We start from the raw sequence: 18,419 nt of genomic DNA, 5'->3' as shown, positions 1-18,419 counted from the left end.
GGATGTGTTAGTTTGGTATCCGTTTTTAAAAATGTATTAATTTAGTTCCAACTTTTGAAAAAATGTCTTAATCATGTTCCTTTCAGACAAAAATTACTAATGTCGTTAACTTAATTCATGACTTTTACCACTAAATTTTAATATAAATATCAATACTTATGTTGTAAGTCATTTGAAATATCAAAACCGTTTTAACGGTGTTAATAATTTTTTGCTAAAAATGACCTGAGACATCTTTTTAAAAATTATGACTTAATTAACATATTTTTAAAAAGTAGGTACCAAACTGACACATTTAAACGAGAGTGATACCAACTCATTAAACCTATATTTTTACTTATTTACCAAGGGTTTTTTAATTCCTTAAAACATGGCATATATATCCACACAACTTGAGGCGATTCTAAGTGAGACAGGACATAGCTAATTCCATTTTTCTCTCCACGATAATTGCTTGAGAAAACATTGTGGGACAATGCACGTGTGTTCTAATAGAGAGTGTGTGTTGTGTGTGTGTGTACAAGAGTAGAATAGAATAGACTACCTTAAAGAAAAGGGAAGGAATAATAATTTCCATAGTAGCAGTTGACCAAGTACAAAACCCTTGTCCTGCCACTGCTGAATTACCCTTAATTTCTGTGTTCTTTCCAATCACTGTGCATAAGATTTGAGGTATTATGCGAGAAGAAGAGGTATAGTTAGGTATATAGCTAGGAAGCAGACGAATCAAAACACCAGTTAGTGAGTCAAATTGAAATTGGAACCATTCCAAAAGTGGGATATGGAAGGAGAGAGAGGTGGTGCTACCAATTATGACCTTCAAGTTTCCTTCTCCAACACCCCACAACCCATACACGAATTGGGTTTTGTTCACTACCAAGAAAACCAGCTCCTTGGTTTCTTGTCACCTTCTTCACAATCTCAATCCTTAAACACCACCGATGTTGTTGTTACTTCTTCCGCCACAACTGCTGCAACCATCGGATTCATGAATCACACCCAACTTGTCGGAAAAACTTGGAACAACGACCAGGTGTGGTTATTCACTTTCGATTCTACTTAGCAAAATTAATCTCCTTATTAATTGGAATTAATACTCAATAAAGCTCTCTAATCTTCACCCTTGGTTATATTATATTATAGATTTTATTTCCTTCGTGTTCTCTTTTCTCTTCTGTGTCCTTATCGATCTTAGGGTATTTATAAGGACTTTTTGCTTACTGTATTTCAGGTAGAAACTCTAGATCCAAAGCCTGTCGATGAAGAAAACTGCACTGGAAACGCTAGTGAAGGCAACAACAACGCTTGGTATATATATATATATATATATATATATATATATATATATATATATATATATATATATATATATATATATATATATATATATAAATTCCATTTTTCTTCAATTTCATTACACTATTTTTGTTAATTTTTATGTCTCTCTTATCTTCTCTTTCTCTCTCCCTAAGTGCATGCACGTAGATATTTATTTATATATCAGTTAAAGAGATATAGTCTAATCTTATAGGAAAGGAATTGCTTCTTTATCTGGATTCAAGATTTTAAAACACAGTTACCACCGATTCGTGTTTTTTTGTTTTTTTTGCAACAGCAAGATTTTTTGAGTTTTCGTGATAGTATTTTGCCAACAGTTTGCGACTGTGTGCCGCATTTATCCACAAGTTTTAGTTTATGTGATCACATTATATATTTATCTCTGCAATTTTCTGCGATGAAGAACCGAAATGAAATCACAACCCCAGTCAGAATCTTGATATAATGTTGTTGAATCTGGAACACATTTCTGAATCCTTGACTTCACATGTTCTATCTCTCAAACAGATCACATGTCCATTTTCTTTAAGTGGCACTTTTTATTTGAAGTGTTAATTGGTTCTTTGAAGACGTGATTGATTACGTTGTGGTAGGTGGAGGAACGCAGGTACAGAGAAGAACAAGGTGAAGATAAGGAGGAAGCTTAGAGAACCAAGGTTTTGTTTCCAAACAAGAAGCGATGTAGATGTGCTTGACGATGGTTACAAATGGAGGAAATATGGCCAGAAAGTTGTCAAGAATAGCCTTCATCCGAGGTAATAATATTCAAATCTTTTCATTAATTATATATATATATATATATATTTGCTCAAGCCATGTATTTTATGTAATTTTTAAGGATCATAATGAGTTATATATTATTATATATTCATATCACGTGGAAGTTCAATTTTTTTTCTAACTAAAAAATGATTCATTCTGCAAAACTGAACTTAAAGCAGCACTTGGTTTGGATAAAAGGAAGCCATAATAACTAGGATTTTGAACTGAAGAATTCTTCTGAACCACCCAATCAAAGGACATTCATTGAATATAATAATGAAAAGATATTGAAGAGGTGGGAGAAATGAAAAATGAATAAATAAATATAATACTTTTGGTGTGTGAAAGTGTGTATGAACAGAAGTGTTTGTGGTTGAGTACACTGGCAATATCAGAGGCATTATACCCGGGGGGATGAAGGTAAAATGTCTTTTTCTGGGAAAAGTGTGTCGGTGGTGAATAATTTAAATCAAATCCTGATCACAAGTCACAACATTTATTGGCATCATTCATCTTAGACTTTTGTTTCTGAGAAAGAAATAGAGGGAATCTAACACCTATATAAACCTATGAAAGGAATGGTTCATGATCATTTAAATTCTGCATAAAATGCACAAGTGTTGATTCTATTAACTCACCCCAGGCTTATTGAAAGGGAAGGGAGAAAATAGGTATATTTATATAAATATTTGGTGGGCTATTATTATTGTTTTGACAATAAGATGCACTATAGGGTCCCCTATTTCGTACTCTATTTCAAAACCATCCATTTTCTCCTCGTATTTCTATCACAAAACTTCTCTACATATTCATCCTTCTCTGTAAAAGTCCAACTTTAAGTTTTCCAATTCCAGTTCATGCTTTATGTTAAAATGTCATAAAAACTGTTATCATTTTATACTTATTTTCATCTAAATAAACCTTAATTAGCCATGCATGGAGCTGATTACTTTAATTTTAATACTTTAACTTTAATTTAATTGATTCCATGCATGGAGCTTTTCGTTTAAATGGAATAATAACACCATACAGAATTTTATACAGTAAATATTGTGAGAACATTTGGTTTATTTTTCTTTAAGAGAAAGTATCAGCAAACTAATCAAGATTTAGAGCGGGTTTCGGATTCACATTTATCTTTTATTTTTTTCTAAGTTGATACAATTTAAGTTTTATATGTGTGGCAATAAAGTTTTAATTAGTATATATCATATATAGGACAAAAAGTTGATAAAGCACAATAAGTCTATTTTTCAGGTACATTATGATGAAAGGTTTTACATAAATTTTATCTTGAATGAGAAAAGGGGGAAAATAGTTATTGGCATGTGTCTCAAAGCTACTACAGATAAAAAGCTAAGAATGTTGAAACATATATGTTGGAAACATATAATGGGATCTTTCTAAAATGTTGACAACGTTGGAGACATGTTACAGGGTTTGGTAAGGTAAATAGATAATGCATGCATTAATTAAACAAGTTTTAGTGTTAATCTAGGTTATTAGTTTGATTAACAAAGTGTTCAAACAGATTGAGTCGTGTAACAGTAAATTTTTGGTTTTTCAAACACTGTCATTGCTTTACACATATTTGTACTTAATTAGTGTTGCGTGCATGGGAAGAAACAGTGAGAATATTTTTAGTGGAGGTACTTGTGAATGCAAATGGTCAAAGTTTCATCGATGGAAACTCAATATCCTTAACCTAAAAAGCAAGATATCAAGTGAGGTTGAGAATTTAAACGTGAGTCTAAATTTTATATTGAACAAAAATGAAAAAGTTGAGCACCATATAAGGATCATGACTCATAAATCCATCACTTTAAGATTTTGGATTGAGAATAATGTAAATACCTTATGAGATTAAACTCAAATCTTATTGGTGTTGTGTTTCTCCAATGAAATCTCCTCTGAACCTAATACATACATATATATCATCATCACAAGATTGCACTTAAAGATATGTACTTAGAAGTGCAATTAGGAAAGTGGAAAGAGCTGAAATGACTTCAGGAACGAAGGTTCATGGAACTGGAATTAGCAGAAATAGGTTTTCTAATAGGATGATGGGACATGACAGTAACATATATTGTTTAACAAAAAAATTATTAACATCATAGAGTGATGCAGTACCAACCTTGATAATAACCAGTTTTTTTTGAAAATAAAGTAGAAGAATTATATACTGGTGTGGAAACAATTGTTTGTTTCTCGACAAAGGAACTATGTGCATATAACTTAATACATATATCAGTAATAAATTCATACCTTTGATGTGTATTTATTTTAAGTGACAGGTTTAATCAACCATAGGAATTTATGTTGTTTATCCCTTGGAAAAATATTAAATAAAACTTTATCATCATATTACGAGTTGAGTCAAGTTCTTTTAATAATAATAATAATAATAATAATAATATATATATATATATATATATATATATATATATATATATATATATTATGAGATTGGCAAATAGTTTAGAATTTTATATATGTTTTTTTTCATATATATTATTTGGGTTAAAATAATATTTAATATGTTTTGATGATTTTTTTTTTCATAAGAAGCTAAAATTGGTCCAAACATGCATTTTTAGTTAAATTTCCAATTTAAATCAATCAGATGACATTACTTGAAACCAAAAATTTGGATTTTCTGTTGATTTTTTTCTGTATTGTTTTTTTATTGTGTTTTTATAATACATTGATTACTAATAATTTTAATGTTTTAAAATATATTAAAAAGATATTTAAAATACTAATACAGTATATTTTTAATATTGAGCAGAAAACAAAAAAAAATCAGTAAAAAATCTGGACTCGATAAGATTTATTAACATTTTCGACCAATAAAAAACCGATATTCTTTATGTTTCTTTATTATTAGGGTAGTCCTTCAAATTTTATGCTGACATTTGGAAATTGGAATTTTTTTTTCTCTCTCTGCGTATTAGTTCGAAATAACTCATTGATCAAACACAAATGTAAAGAACAAGAAAAAATTTAAATTCAATTCTTATGAAGGGACAGAGCTTGACTTCAATACCGATTCATCATTAGTTTGCTATATATTTATGCGAACTTATTCTTAAAAAAATATAATTATAAAAATTAAATAGAAAAAGTTTAATTGTAAAACATAATATGATTTTAACTTCTTTTAAGAGTTTGAATTTTTATTGAGAGAGGATTACGCATGTTTAATAGCATGTTTTTGAACATAAATATCTAAGAAGTACATCTAAAAAACTAAATAATCATACCATATCTTACTTTATATCTTTTATTAGCATTAAGAAATTATATTAATATCTACGACCCATATTTCTTGTAGATAGGGTAGAAACATGAATGATATGTCAAGAAACATAACATTTTCTGATTTTAAATTATATAAAATCTAAAGTTTATACATTTTCATTATTATGTTTTTTATGATCAATTAGCTATATAACGTATTAATAATGACATTTAGAATACATTATACAAGAATTGATATTTTTAACCACAATCAACCTATAAATAGCTATTCTAATGATACATATCTGTATTCGAGAGGGATCTTAATTCAATACTTTAGACTATTCTACCAATATTTTCGTATCTAATATAAAATATTAATATTTTTATAATAAAAATAATTTATAATTTTTTATTTTGACGTTGTTTAGTACGTATGATTTTAATTTAGATTCACACAATAGTTATATATTTATCATATTCTTAAAAAATTTTATAGACTTTTCAATATACATATATTACATATTATATTTTATTATTTTTAAAATAAACGTATTGACGTATAAGATATATATAATATTTGATACATATATCATATTCATACGTAGATTTTTATTAAATCCATTTACATGTTTCCTAAATTTGTTGTCTTATATAATATGGTCGTAAGTCCAGTCAATTATTTTTTTTTTTCATAAAGACTTCAAATTTTTAAAATACATAACTATACTTGTTTTCCAATTTAATTAAATACATGATTTTTTTTAAACTCTATAATTATTACTTGTTTTCCGAATATGATATTGACAGGCCACCTAACAATATTTGTATAAAAGAAAATTAAATCGAGACATTCCTTAAACAATGCATTATACCCTTAGGATTTTGTAGTCATTTATTTTATATTTTTATATTTTGTATTTTATAATTTCTCACACATTGGACGCAAGGTTAAAATTTCTCTTGGTGTGGTTTATATGCCTGGTTCTTTTTGGTAGGATTCAAATGTATCATAGAGAGCTTAATTTTTCAAAAACTAATTATAAAATCATTTAATTTTTTGTATCTTTGCAACATATTTAATATAAATCTGTTTATTTTCTTTCCTATATATTAAAAGGATTATTTTATTTATATCATGAAAAGTATTTGTTAGGGAATAAAAGATATATAAAGGTATTATGATCAATCAATATTTTAATATTAATATGCACTTTTTATACTATCAATAACAAATTCTTATGTATGATAAATCTATTAATTTTTCAATAATTTATTTTGTCACATACACAGTATATTAAACTAATATTAAGCACAATATAACCTTATCTTTGTACCTACACTTTGTATAAAAGTTTTGCAAACGACATGATTAATGACTGAATCTGATAAAGTGATAGAAGAATCTGTCTTAGATTATAATGACAAAATTTTGGTGTTTCATAAAAATCAAAACCCTAATATTAATGTCAACATTAGTGTCTTAAAGCAATTTCACTGTTAAGTAACTGTGTAATGGCAAACCAAGACACCATCCATGGTTTCTCTCTCTTTCTTTATGGCAAGACTTATGTAAAAAAGATGACTGCTAAAGGAAGCACAACATAAAACACTAACTAATCATAGTTCTTAGTACAAATTTATATTAAATTTAACCTAACTTGTCCAAACAAAGCATCAAGAATTGAAAAATAACACCAAAACCAAAAGTACTCTACAAATTTCATCCAAATTTTTATCCTTTATTATATAGTTCTCTGCTAAGATGTAATCAACACATACCAGGTACAACTATTGTAAGTAGTTTCTGTCATGCATACCAAGAATTTACAGACTTTCATTGAACAAGTTTGATGACAATTTAAGGATTAATTGGCACAAAAACATGACAAAAAAAATGAATATATCTTGAGAGTTGCTGAGGTATTTTTTTCAACAATTTTTTGGAAATTGCAGAAGTTATTACCGTTGCACCCACAACAACTGCAGGGTGAAGAAGAGGGTTGAACGACTCTCAGAGGATTGTCGTATGGTGATAACCACGTATGAAGGAAGACACAATCACTCTCCTTGCGAGGACTCAAATTCATCGGAGCATGAATGCTTTACCTCTTTCTAGGTCAATGTTGGTCGGTAGGTTATAATCATCTACGTGTATTTATCAACTTAAATTAAGCCACTTTGATTGATACATATATATGTTGCCATGTACGTGTCACAGAGTTCAATGTTCTTCAAAGTTGAAATCTCTGTATATGTATACTTATTACAACTTTCCTTACATTTCTTTCTCCATTATTTTTCTGTTTGGAGGGAACCATTACCCCCATAAAAAATATTGTTTGGTTCATATTTACGGAACATTTTTTTGTCAATATATATATATATATATATAGAGAGAGAGAGAGAGAGTTTTTTTTTACTATTACTCTTTACTTAGATAAGACAAATGTATATATAAGTGTAGGATGCCATGAACTTTTACTGTGTATAAGACATCTTGATTTTTGCAGTAACTGATATCATTTGAAGGATATGGTAAAAAAAATAATTTCCACTAATGAATCTGTGTAGATTTTTTGGTATCCAAGAAAGTATTAATAGTATATTCTTTCGTCCAATATTTTCCTTACCAATTATTCACCGAAGAGAAATTTATCAGTTTGATGCATGCCTTAGTTTGGGCGTTATAGGTCGCTCAGGTATCTTCTTTTTTTTTTATTAGAAATGTTAATCTTAAATTTGTCATGAACGAAAAACTTGAAAATCTTAGATTTTAAAGTCCAAATTCAAGTGTTTTAGTAATGTTTGGTTAGTAAGATGTAATTAGATGATTATAGAAATAAGGGATGAACAAAAATTCATAACCCAGGATATGTTTCTGAACCACAATTTATCTTCTTATATGATGGTTTCATTTTACTTCCTGCTTCATGTGCAACTGCTGTAATAAAAGGAAATACATGTGGTTGATGTATGTAATGAGAAGAGGTTGAGTATTATTGTTGGTCCTGTCTATTTTGTTTTTGATTCGGTGCAACACTCAAACATGAATTTGAAGTCAAATATAATATGGTTGTATATCACAAGAGATTAATCAAAAGAAATAATGCAAAGCTAGTATTACAAAACAGTATGAAAGATTAAATTAGATTTAAAGTCTATTTTTTTACATAATATCATAATCTGGTTAAAAAATCTTTTTAATAAAATTTAATATTTATTAGGTTTATTGATTTACCCATTATTGATTTGACTGGTTGACTATCCCATGCTAAAAACTCAACAACCAGGGTCAAGAGAATAGTGTTTAGATAAATGGATGGAACAATCATGTATTATTATGGTAAAAAGTCATTGTAATTCAACTTGAGGAAAAAAAGAAACACTTAAGAATCTAAATATAACAGATAAGAAAAAAATAAAATCAAGGAACGCATAATCTTGATGGTTTCATACTATGGACAACTCATATCTCTCGTTGACACAATCAATCTTCTTACTTTATCCCCCACAAAAACCCCAACAGCTATGCCTCCATTTTTTATAGGACAATGGCCAACACTGCACCTTCTCATCAATACATAAGATAGAGGTATTTGTGTAATAAAAAATCACTTTTTCAAATCACATTCCTAACGTTGTCAACATCGTCAACCGATAGATTTTTTTCTTTTTCTAAGTCTGAAGAAGTTCAGTGTAAATTGCACAGATAAAAATTTCCTCTTTCCTCATCTATACTCGTCCAAAGTTAATCGATTCTAGAATAGAAAATATGCATACAATAGAAAAAGGGTACTTTTGGCCAAACGCAATAGTTAAGGTACTACTCATCAACTCAAACAACAATCTGCAGTATATTAATTCCTCCACAAACATGGCCCAGACAGAATCTATCTACCGAGGTACACCTGCTTGAATTACAACACTGCAAACTATATTTGCCAATTAATGGACACTGATGAAATATATAGGCAAACCACAATTCATTACAATCTAATCTTTTTTGCACCAAGAAAACCTACATTTCAGACTCTTCTGACAGTTTGTTTGTCCCACCCACAATATCTTCCTCCCCCACTAGATTAAAATCTTAACTGCTGCCTCTAGAACCTTGATGATATCATACTTAGGCTCGCCTCAGTCTTGCTCAGATGTTAGAAGGTTAAATGCCGAATTGGAAGGAATGAAAATTACAAGAGTAGCATCACATCAAGTACAACCTTCTGGCTAAAACTAGTAGACTCCAAATAAGCACTGATAACTATCTTGTGAGAAGTTTGTATGAAGGAATATCTTCGAGCCGCATTATGTCATCAAGCAAAAGCTCTTTCTCCAGCTGACGTCGTGTAGATTTCATTACTGTCTGTTATAACAAAAGTAACATGTTCATAATCACTTGCAACCCAAACAAACATACATACTTCAGTTAAATTTGCTAGTGCCATATATTTCCTTATCTATGAAGAATAATATCATGATCAGGAATACATACGTTAAAATCCATGTATGACGCACGCATAGAAAGCCATTGTTGATCCATCATCTTGAATGTAATGCAATAGAGAAGATCAAAAGCTGATTCATTTTCTGTCAGACAAGCATAAAAATTAATTTACTAACTTTATGAGCGAAACTAACATAAAAAGAAGACCACCATTATCAAGTAAAAGCTACAAACACAAGTATTTTTCTCAAGCAATGCCATTTTGCAGGAAAAAAATTTCATGAACCTATCACAAATTATGAAGTACAATTGTTTGGGAGAAAAATGTTAGAAAAGAAAAGTGAGTGAGGTAGTGAAAGAAACATGTTCCTTAAAAAAAGCCTTCATAAATCTAAACAAATGTATCAAGAGTTCGTTTGGATGAGCTTTTCCATAAACCCTTCTAAGAAAGAAAAAAAAAACAAAAACGAATTAACTGCTCCGTAAGTTTTAACTTACTCATAAGTTAAAATAAAAATTTAAAGAAGTTATAAGAAAGTTTCTATAAATTAACTAAGCACAAGATAATTTTAGCTTGAGAAGGAACTAATTTCAGTTTTCCTTTTTTTTTTTCTGGGAGTTTGTGAAGAAGTTCTTCGAAACAGGCCCAAATACTTTTGTAACATTTAGCATTTTGTTATTCTTAAGCTCCCCACCTTCCTGCTTCCGATGTAAACTGAAAAAATATTACAAGAAAAAATTTACAGATTAACGAGAGCAAAACTAAAGACTACCTGCAATAAATTTTAGGAAAGTTGCTCCTACCAGGGTCCGAGGTTTGACTGTCAAGTAAAACAAAAATTACATTAGTAACAGAAAACCTAATAATCAAACTTAATTCATTACTTGTGAAAAACATCTATGATGCAACAGTCTGCAATAAGAAACATGCACTTTCATGATATCCCGCATCAGAAAATACAACTAAAATATTATAATCGATAAAAATCCATATTCGCATGTCCAAAACAATTTATTTAAATCCAAGGACATGGACATATACCTTTTAACTTTAAGAACAATTTTATACCATACAAAAAACTAAATGAAAATGTTTCAAAGTGAAGAATGAATGTGTAAGGCTGGCCTGTCATTTACCAACTTCTTCCATTCTTTCCAATAAAGTAAAAACATTATGCTCCCGGGATAAGGAGAAAGGCCCAAGGACACATCGAATCTAATCCCTCATAACTACAATGTGGCACTGGCCATCACTCAGATAATGATCAGTGGAAACTAGCCATACTGAAGTATGCAAGAATAATTGGTAAAACATCCTAAGCAAATTATAACAGCATAACATTCAGAGGATTATAACACAACCTTTTTCTTCCTTTTATACATGAAATATGCTGAGACTAGTAAACTACAGTAAAAGGAGAAGTAAAACAACCTGCTTCAAGATCAAGCATCTGAATAAGCATGAATGTGATGTTAACACCAGCAACAGCAAATGGGTATTCCCACACTGACCGATCTCCTTCCTGCTTCCGTAAAAGATCTTGAAAGGATTTCTACAAAAAAAAAAAAAAAAGTGTTCAAGTTTTATGATAGTTATATGAATAGCAAATATTACTAAAACTCAAGGTTGCTGCGAAAGTGTTCGAAGGAGTGCACCAAGACTAAATTAACATGGACAAACCCAGTGGGAATAAGAGTATAAAAGAATCTGATTCATAATATTCCTAAAGCAAAAATTGGGAACTGTTCATAACAAATGAAACCTGTAGTTTATGCTTATTCAACACCAAGAAAGTAATATATACAAAGAAGCCAGGGATTAGTACATAAAAAAGAGGATACCATATCTTAGAAATTATCAGAAAATATTCTCTGCGTTTAAGGCATATATTATCACAATTCACAAAATGTATTAAGTGACGGGTACAGATTTTTAACATCTAGCAAACAGTGAATAACGAAAAAAAAAATTCAGTGAAGTTCCATGGCTTTATATTTTACATGACTCTGATGAGGCTGGTGTACTTTGACAAAGAGAGACCATTGCAAAAGAGAAACAAAATCAATTAATTTCAATGTCATTCTCTTCTCATTTATATTTCAACTCAACCAATAAATGTCATACTTATATGTCAAAGATAAAGCAAAAGAACAAATCACTACGGCCAAAATATTCTACAATGGAGGAAGGAAGTCCAAAAGCAGCACATGAGAATTTTATCAATGTCTGTAGGAAGAAATTATGTTTTTCTCTTAGTTGCTGAAGAGTGAGTTGAAGCCACTAGCTAACGCACACCTATATCAGCAAATATATTTTTTGGCTAATCAATGCCTATTAGTTTCTTTACCGTATCAATTGTCGGATAAAGCATGCAAAAATTAAAAAGTCCCTTTCGGAAGAAATAGATGGCAAATCCTCAGTTTGAATTCAAAAAGGAGGAAGTACTAACTAGTTCTTCGAACAGATAAATACCCTATAACAAAATATTTACCCGCAGAAGTCCTATTTACAACTACAAACAAAAAATAACATTTCCTTAGGGTGAATCCTAATATGATTTATTTGTTAATCCCTTCAGGCAATCAAATAGCTTTTATATATAACAATCTAAATCTAGATATTGATTTTGGACAAGTAAAAATGACTTTAAAATATTTTTTACAATACCAAAATGTGTGTAAAACAATAGAAAAAAAAAACACCTTCCGAAAAAAACAGAAAGGGATCATACCGGGAAATTCCTAGCAAAAAACAATAAATTCTCCAATGATATGAAACCACCACCCCTACCAAAATATACACAAACAGAAACTATTAGCAACAAGTAGAAAAGTGATGACAGTTTATGGCATTGAGATAAAAACAAGAGGAATAATAACTACCTAAAATCGGTTGATGGATCCTTCCCTTGCCAGCCCATGTCCTTCCATTGCTCTGATATCAGGCCACGGAGTTCTTCTTCAGGAAATGCAACACTCCATAAAGCTCTTAGAGCATCCTAAGAGAAAGCATAAAAAAATCTAAATTATATTAAGAGATAAAAGATTGAACACAAGGTAAGGCATCAGAAGCACATAAAGTCTTTGATGAACTTCATACATAGTCATTACCACATCACTCACAGTGACATGAAAAATATCAATAGAAGAAATACCTGGTGCTCAGGAATAGAACTATCGTATGGAATGTCAATTCGACTCTGTAACCTCAGCAAGCACTCCTCCTGAGAATTTGTCATCCATAATTATAAACATTTTTTAATAGAAAAAAGAAGTATAGAGTGGCTTATTATTTCCATCTCAGAAGGTATAAATCACAGCAAACATTATAAAATAAAGAAAATCCAATAATGTGAAACACGAGTGTCAAATTAGGTGTTACAAATTCAGAACAAGCTATATATTATATATAAATACATTCATTTGTTTACAAAACGAATGAATTTTCCAGAAACGTAAGAGAAAAAAACACAGCCCAAAATACAATTGAACTTTATTATATTTTTTGTTATTTGGTAAAATGGAAGATGTTCCAATACAAATTTATTGCTCAATATGTTTCTATGAAGAAAAGGCTATGCTTACTCTTGTAAGTAGTTTAGAAGAGGTTTATCTCATTAAAAGACAAGTATGATGAAGCATCTCATCAACAAAGTCACATTATAAAATTTCATTTATTTATTGCAGTGCCCAAGAGAAAAGTTAACATAATTACTGAACGGTATTAAATTACTGCTTCAGCAACTAAATCACTAAAACCATTACCTGGGCTGATGTTAAATCAAAAGAGGGTCGAGCATCACTTTCTCTTCTCTGTGCGCAGACACAGGACAAACCTCTGCCAAGCCACGCTGTTGATCCTGTCACAAACTCAGCTGTAACAAAATAAAACTGCCCATAAATGTAGATTGAGCTTCGAATTTTTGAGTCGCAATTTTATAGCCATTTGACTGACAGAAATCAATCATGTGTTATGAGTAACTAACTATCCTAAGTAGTACAACACTATTTGTAATCACCCCAGTTTCTAAAACCACACAACTTATTCTAACCACAAAAAAAAAAAAAAATAGTCTATTTCTTCCCCGTTTTTCTTTCTGTCACTTTTCCAACCAAAGTATCACTTTATAAATATTTTGTTTTCTATAGCTCGTATTATTGATTAAAGCTTAGGACAAGGGAAACGGACAAAGCCAAGCAGCCAAATATAACCACAGCGAAGAGTGGGCTTTGCTTTAATCATTATGCTAGCCACTTGCACAGTTTTAATCATACTGCCACCCACCAGCTTGCTTTATTCACCATTCCCCGCTATTTCTGCACCTAAACAGTTGCACTCAGCTTCACACTAGATGAAAAGAGATACAACAGTATCTGCACTTTCCAGTATACATAAACAAGCAATAACGCATTTCACGAATGCTAGATCTACGAGATAACCCCATCACGGATATAACCCATAAATTAAGCACAGTAAACAACTTATAACGCTAAGATTAACTAACAGTATGTCAGTAACACCCTCTATAGTAAACTGAGCTAGTTCCATAGAGATTTCTACCGAGCTTAACTCAGTCTTAAACCAATCAAAATAAAATAATAATAATAATAATTAAAAAGTAGTAGTAGCTGTAGGAATCATGAACTCAGTAATTCACCCACCAATGCAATTTTGAATATCCGCAAACATAACGCAAGTGAAAAACCTGAGTTCAGTCTCGATTCAAAGACTATTGCGAGAGTGAGCGAGAGTAATAAAACAAAAAACCGAAAAAAAAACCCCAAGGAATCAGACGTTGAAAATTACGAAAACCACGAGAGAAGTTTACCAGAAGTTGAATGGCACGCGTTGCCTCGATCAAGACCCTGCGAAATCCTCCTCACAGCTACGAAGGAACCGCCTCGATCGTCCATTCGTCTCACTTCCTCCTCTTCTTATCCCCGTTACTGCAGCAACGGTATAGTCATCGCGAGAACGCTCCGTTTCCCGGAACCCCCACTTTCCCGGAAAATTGCGCAGTGCAGAATTCCGTTAGGGGCGGAAATTCCAGTGAGCTGAAATGCGGGAGCTTGGACAGAGCAATAAGCAATTGGATGGCGCGGGAAAGATCGAAGCAGTGGTTGCGGCTGGGGATTTTCCCGGGAAACAAACGGAAAAGGAAAGAGAAGAAAGTGAGGGAAAGTAGAAAGTGCGAAAGAAAGAGAAAAGAATCTTGAAGAGAAGATAGAAGAGTTGCGGTTATGGAGAAAGGGGTTTTTGCAAGATCTGAGAGCAGAGAAGAGAATAGAGTTACGGTACTTAGACAGAAGAGAAGAGAGAATCAGTTCAGTTGTTTTGTTTGTTTTCTCTTCTCTCTGCAAAACGCGCGTTTAGCGCTTCCTTCCTTCTCCCTCTCCCGATTCAGAAGGTACACAACTGCGTTGCACTCTCTCGCTTTTACATATGCCACTTTTTATTTTATTATTTTCGTGTACTGTTTTTATTCAAAAAATAAAGTATGAATAATATTAGGAAAACAAAACACTCTTTAAAATGCCATGTTTAATGATTATTTAAGAATAGTTAAATTACATATAATATATTAGAAAGCATAATGGGTGTTTGAAACCAAATTAGGTGAAGAAGAAATGCGTTTCAAATGTAATTTTATCCGTTGCAACTTTTGTGACGGATACGATTTCAAAGACACTCATAATATATTTCTAACATGAAACTGCGAGTTGAAAGTCTGATCTCACTCACATCCATGGCCATCACGTGAAGTGAGTTAAATGGATTAATGATTAATTAAATTATTTAAATTTCTTTTTTTAATAGAATACGGGGTTTGCATGCAAGTGGCAGTTTGTTCTTCAAACTAGGTAATTGAACGTTAGTTCGCAAATAATATATAAATAAATAAAGCATAAGCTAACTTAACCTAATCCAATTAATTAGGTTTTGTTTTGGTCCTAATTAGTTTGGTTTAGAGGGTACTTAAACCACTCATACATTAATCACAAAAAGGCTTATTGGGTCACGTCAATTTATCAAACCAAACTTTTTATTACTTCTAAAAGAAAATCACGTGGCTACGTCAGGTTTAATGAATTCCCTTGTTTGAGAATTTAAAAATTTTGAAGGGAGAAACATTAACACAAACTATTCTCTTTTCCTTTTTTCTCATGAAGAATTGAATTATATTTCCTCCAGATTTGTGATACATAAACATAATGAACTTTATTCATTTGTGTAATAATGTGGGAGAAAAAGTAACTTCGTTGTATAGTTGTTTTCTCTGTCTTTCGGACACATACTCTCTTGTTCACATTCATTCAACCAATAGAAGAACACACACCATACACAGTCTTAGGTTATTCGTTTGATTGAGTTTTTGCTTTCAACCAAACTTTCACAAACGTACGTCAAATAAATAAATATATATATATATATATATATATATATATATATATATATATGTATGTATGTATTTATTGTGTGGAAAAACTTACATCAACCATATACTACACTATTTATTAGGTAGATAGTTTTTTTAATCGAAAGATTTTTCACGTAAATAATATTGGGTTAAATATTTTGCTCCCTTAATTTCAGTGAATTTTGAAATTAGTCCATTTCGAAATTTTAAACCAATTTAGTCTTTCATCTTTCAAAATACGTTGATTTGGTCCTTTTAATCAAATTTTTTGTTAGGTTTATTTAATGTTTCTTACGCATTTCAGGATTATATTTGAATTGTTAATACTGTTTGACACATTTTTTCTTCAATGTTAAGTCAAATACTATAATGAAACGCTCTTGAAATGTCAAATAAATTCAACAAAATTTGATTAAAATGACTAAATTCACGTATTTCGAAAAATGAATGACTAAATTGGTCCAAAATTTTGAAATAGATTAATTCCAAAATTTACTGAAAGTTAAGAGACCAAAAACATATTTAACCCAATAATATTTATAAACCTTGTATTATAATATAAAAGCCCCGAATACAGTATTGAAAGCAGTCAAAATCTTTTAATATGTATGTTTTAAATAAATAGAAAAAATTCTTCTACCTTTTTATATTTTTTCACATAAATAATTGATAGTATATAGAATTCGAATTAGTATGATTAAGAAGCTGAACACACGCAAGTAGTTCATATACTAAATTCAATGTTAAAAGTGTTGTCACACGATCCAAGTTCGAGTCATTATTAATTTTAAGTTCTGTTGTTACATAATCTTGGAAGATTAACATTGAATATATATATTTACAAAATTAAGACGGAATGGGAATTCGGTCCCTCAATAATTTTATGTTTTCAATGTTAAAAATCATAAATCTAACACAATTATTTCTTATATAAGATGAATATATATGACTTACTGTCATTCATGAGATTGTAGAAAAATTAGTTTTTGAAATTCGTATAAATATAATTATAGATATCTTCTTTTTTCCTTGTCTGACATAATTTGCATTTGTGAAAAAAAAAAAAAACATTAAACATTTTAGAAACCAAACAAATGTAAATATGTGGTAAAAGTTTCCACCAAGTGTATGATGAAATGAGTGATGAAAATTTGAAATTTGCACGACACCAATTTCAAAAGCTTAAAAGCTACAAAAAAAGTTTATAATATTACCCAGATTAATTTTTTCTTGAACGTGCTAAAACTTGGTGAGAACATTAGACAGCATCATGTGTGTGTGTAAAGCTGGGGTCGACCATAATGCTCTCCAAGTTTTTGAAAACATAAGTCACATTCACATGGGATGTTGCCAAACATGGCCCGGCCATGATGGAAACTCGTTTGAAAAAGTGTCTTCAAAACTTTCACCTTCACCAACATTATATATATATATATATATATATATATATATATATATATATATATATATATATATATATATATGTATTAATTCACTATTATATATATACTCAATTTTACATGCTAAACTCAAATAAAAACCAATGCACACGTACACCCTAAGGATTCTTCATTATCATGCAATATCAAAACCAGTAATTTACACAAACTCTTTTTGTGTATTAATTAGACACAAATGGTTGACTCAATTAGATTCCATTTTTGAGATATTGAACTTTAAGTACAAAGACATCGAGAAATCATTGTCCGTTTCAAGATAGATTTCTCATCAGAATCCATAGATGGGTATCAGCAAAAGTAGATTTTATGCGACAATAATCGCTGTTCCTGTTCTTATAATAAAGTTGGTATTCTTTACAATTGTTTTCCTGAAATTAACGTTGTTGACGTGGATGAAGGTTTTGTTTAGCAATTTTAAGCCAAGAAATTAGGAATGGGTGTGCATATGTATTAAGAGGTTGGTCCACGCGCATGCATCTTCCAAGCCTCCAAAAAAGTTGTGGCCACTTTACGTGGGGGCGAATTTAACACGCAAGTACTCACTTTTTTTGGTTGCTTCACTTTTCCGAGACTAACCAGCATGCATGCTCTATCAATCTTTTCTGGTTTCTTCATGTTATCATCTTCCTAAACAAAACAATTAAGTATAATTAATCCATATTTAAGTAACTATTATCTATTAGTATTTCACGTTTTAGACTCTTGAGTTATGAACGTTAATCAGAGAGATATAGGACCCATTAACACAGT

General features: G+C 30.5%; 2 protein-coding genes across 3 annotated transcripts; one reads left to right on the top strand and one right to left on the bottom strand.

Moving 5' to 3' along the window:
* Window positions 1–478: 478 nt before the first annotated feature.
* LOC114184127 (probable WRKY transcription factor 12) lies at window positions 479–7,693 on the top strand. The gene is made up of 4 exons (XM_028071378.1): window positions 479–1,033; window positions 1,232–1,308; window positions 1,932–2,093; window positions 7,300–7,693. The coding sequence occupies exons 1-4, from the start codon at window positions 782–784 to the stop codon at window positions 7,460–7,462; spliced, it is 654 nt and encodes a 217-aa protein (XP_027927179.1). The 5' UTR covers window positions 479–781; the 3' UTR covers window positions 7,463–7,693.
* Window positions 7,694–9,176: 1,483 nt separating this feature from the next.
* LOC114185207 (ELMO domain-containing protein A-like) lies at window positions 9,177–15,226 on the bottom strand. 2 transcript variants are annotated; one of them, XM_028072800.1, is made up of 10 exons: window positions 15,090–15,226; window positions 14,620–14,917; window positions 13,556–13,665; window positions 12,946–13,014; window positions 12,674–12,789; window positions 12,523–12,577; window positions 11,223–11,343; window positions 10,564–10,611; window positions 9,839–9,933; window positions 9,177–9,709 (listed from the first exon to the last, which is right to left on the bottom strand). In XM_028072800.1, exons 2-10 carry the CDS (start codon window positions 14,702–14,704, stop codon window positions 9,608–9,610), a joined length of 801 nt encoding a protein of 266 aa, XP_027928601.1. In that variant the 5' UTR covers window positions 14,705–14,917; window positions 15,090–15,226; the 3' UTR covers window positions 9,177–9,607. The 2 variants fall into 2 exon arrangements, with proteins under 2 accessions (XP_027928601.1, XP_027928603.1); XM_028072802.1 differs by having other exon boundaries at window positions 13,556–13,650; window positions 14,620–15,219.
* Window positions 15,227–18,419: the final 3,193 nt, after the last annotated feature.

This window comes from Vigna unguiculata, chromosome 5 (genome assembly GCF_004118075.2).
Source record: "Vigna unguiculata cultivar IT97K-499-35 chromosome 5, ASM411807v1, whole genome shotgun sequence".
Taxonomy (NCBI): domain Eukaryota; kingdom Viridiplantae; phylum Streptophyta; class Magnoliopsida; order Fabales; family Fabaceae; genus Vigna; species Vigna unguiculata.
The sequence above is the reverse complement of the archived record's forward strand: the minus strand, read 5'-3'. Positions and strand labels throughout refer to the sequence as shown.

Bases quoted from the DNA above. Each gene is read 5' to 3' on its own strand.
- LOC114184127 (XM_028071378.1), top strand. From the start codon at position 782: ATGGAAGGAGAGAGAGGTGGTGCTACCAATTATGACCTTCAAGTTTCC. The intron at 1,034-1,231 runs GTGTGGTTATTC...ACTGTATTTCAG, and splicing joins AAACTTGGAACAACGACCAG to GTAGAAACTCTAGATCCAAA. The intron at 1,309-1,931 runs GTATATATATAT...ACGTTGTGGTAG, and splicing joins GAAGGCAACAACAACGCTTG to GTGGAGGAACGCAGGTACAG.
- LOC114185207 (XM_028072800.1), bottom strand. From the start codon at position 14,704: ATGGACGATCGAGGCGGTTCCTTCGTAGCTGTGAGGAGGATTTCGCAG. The intron at 12,790-12,945 runs GTATTTCTTCTA...GCTTTCTCTTAG, and splicing joins GTTCTATTCCTGAGCACCAG to GATGCTCTAAGAGCTTTATG. The intron at 11,344-12,522 runs GTATGATCCCTT...TTTTTTTTGTAG, and splicing joins TTTTTGCTAGGAATTTCCCG to AAATCCTTTCAAGATCTTTT.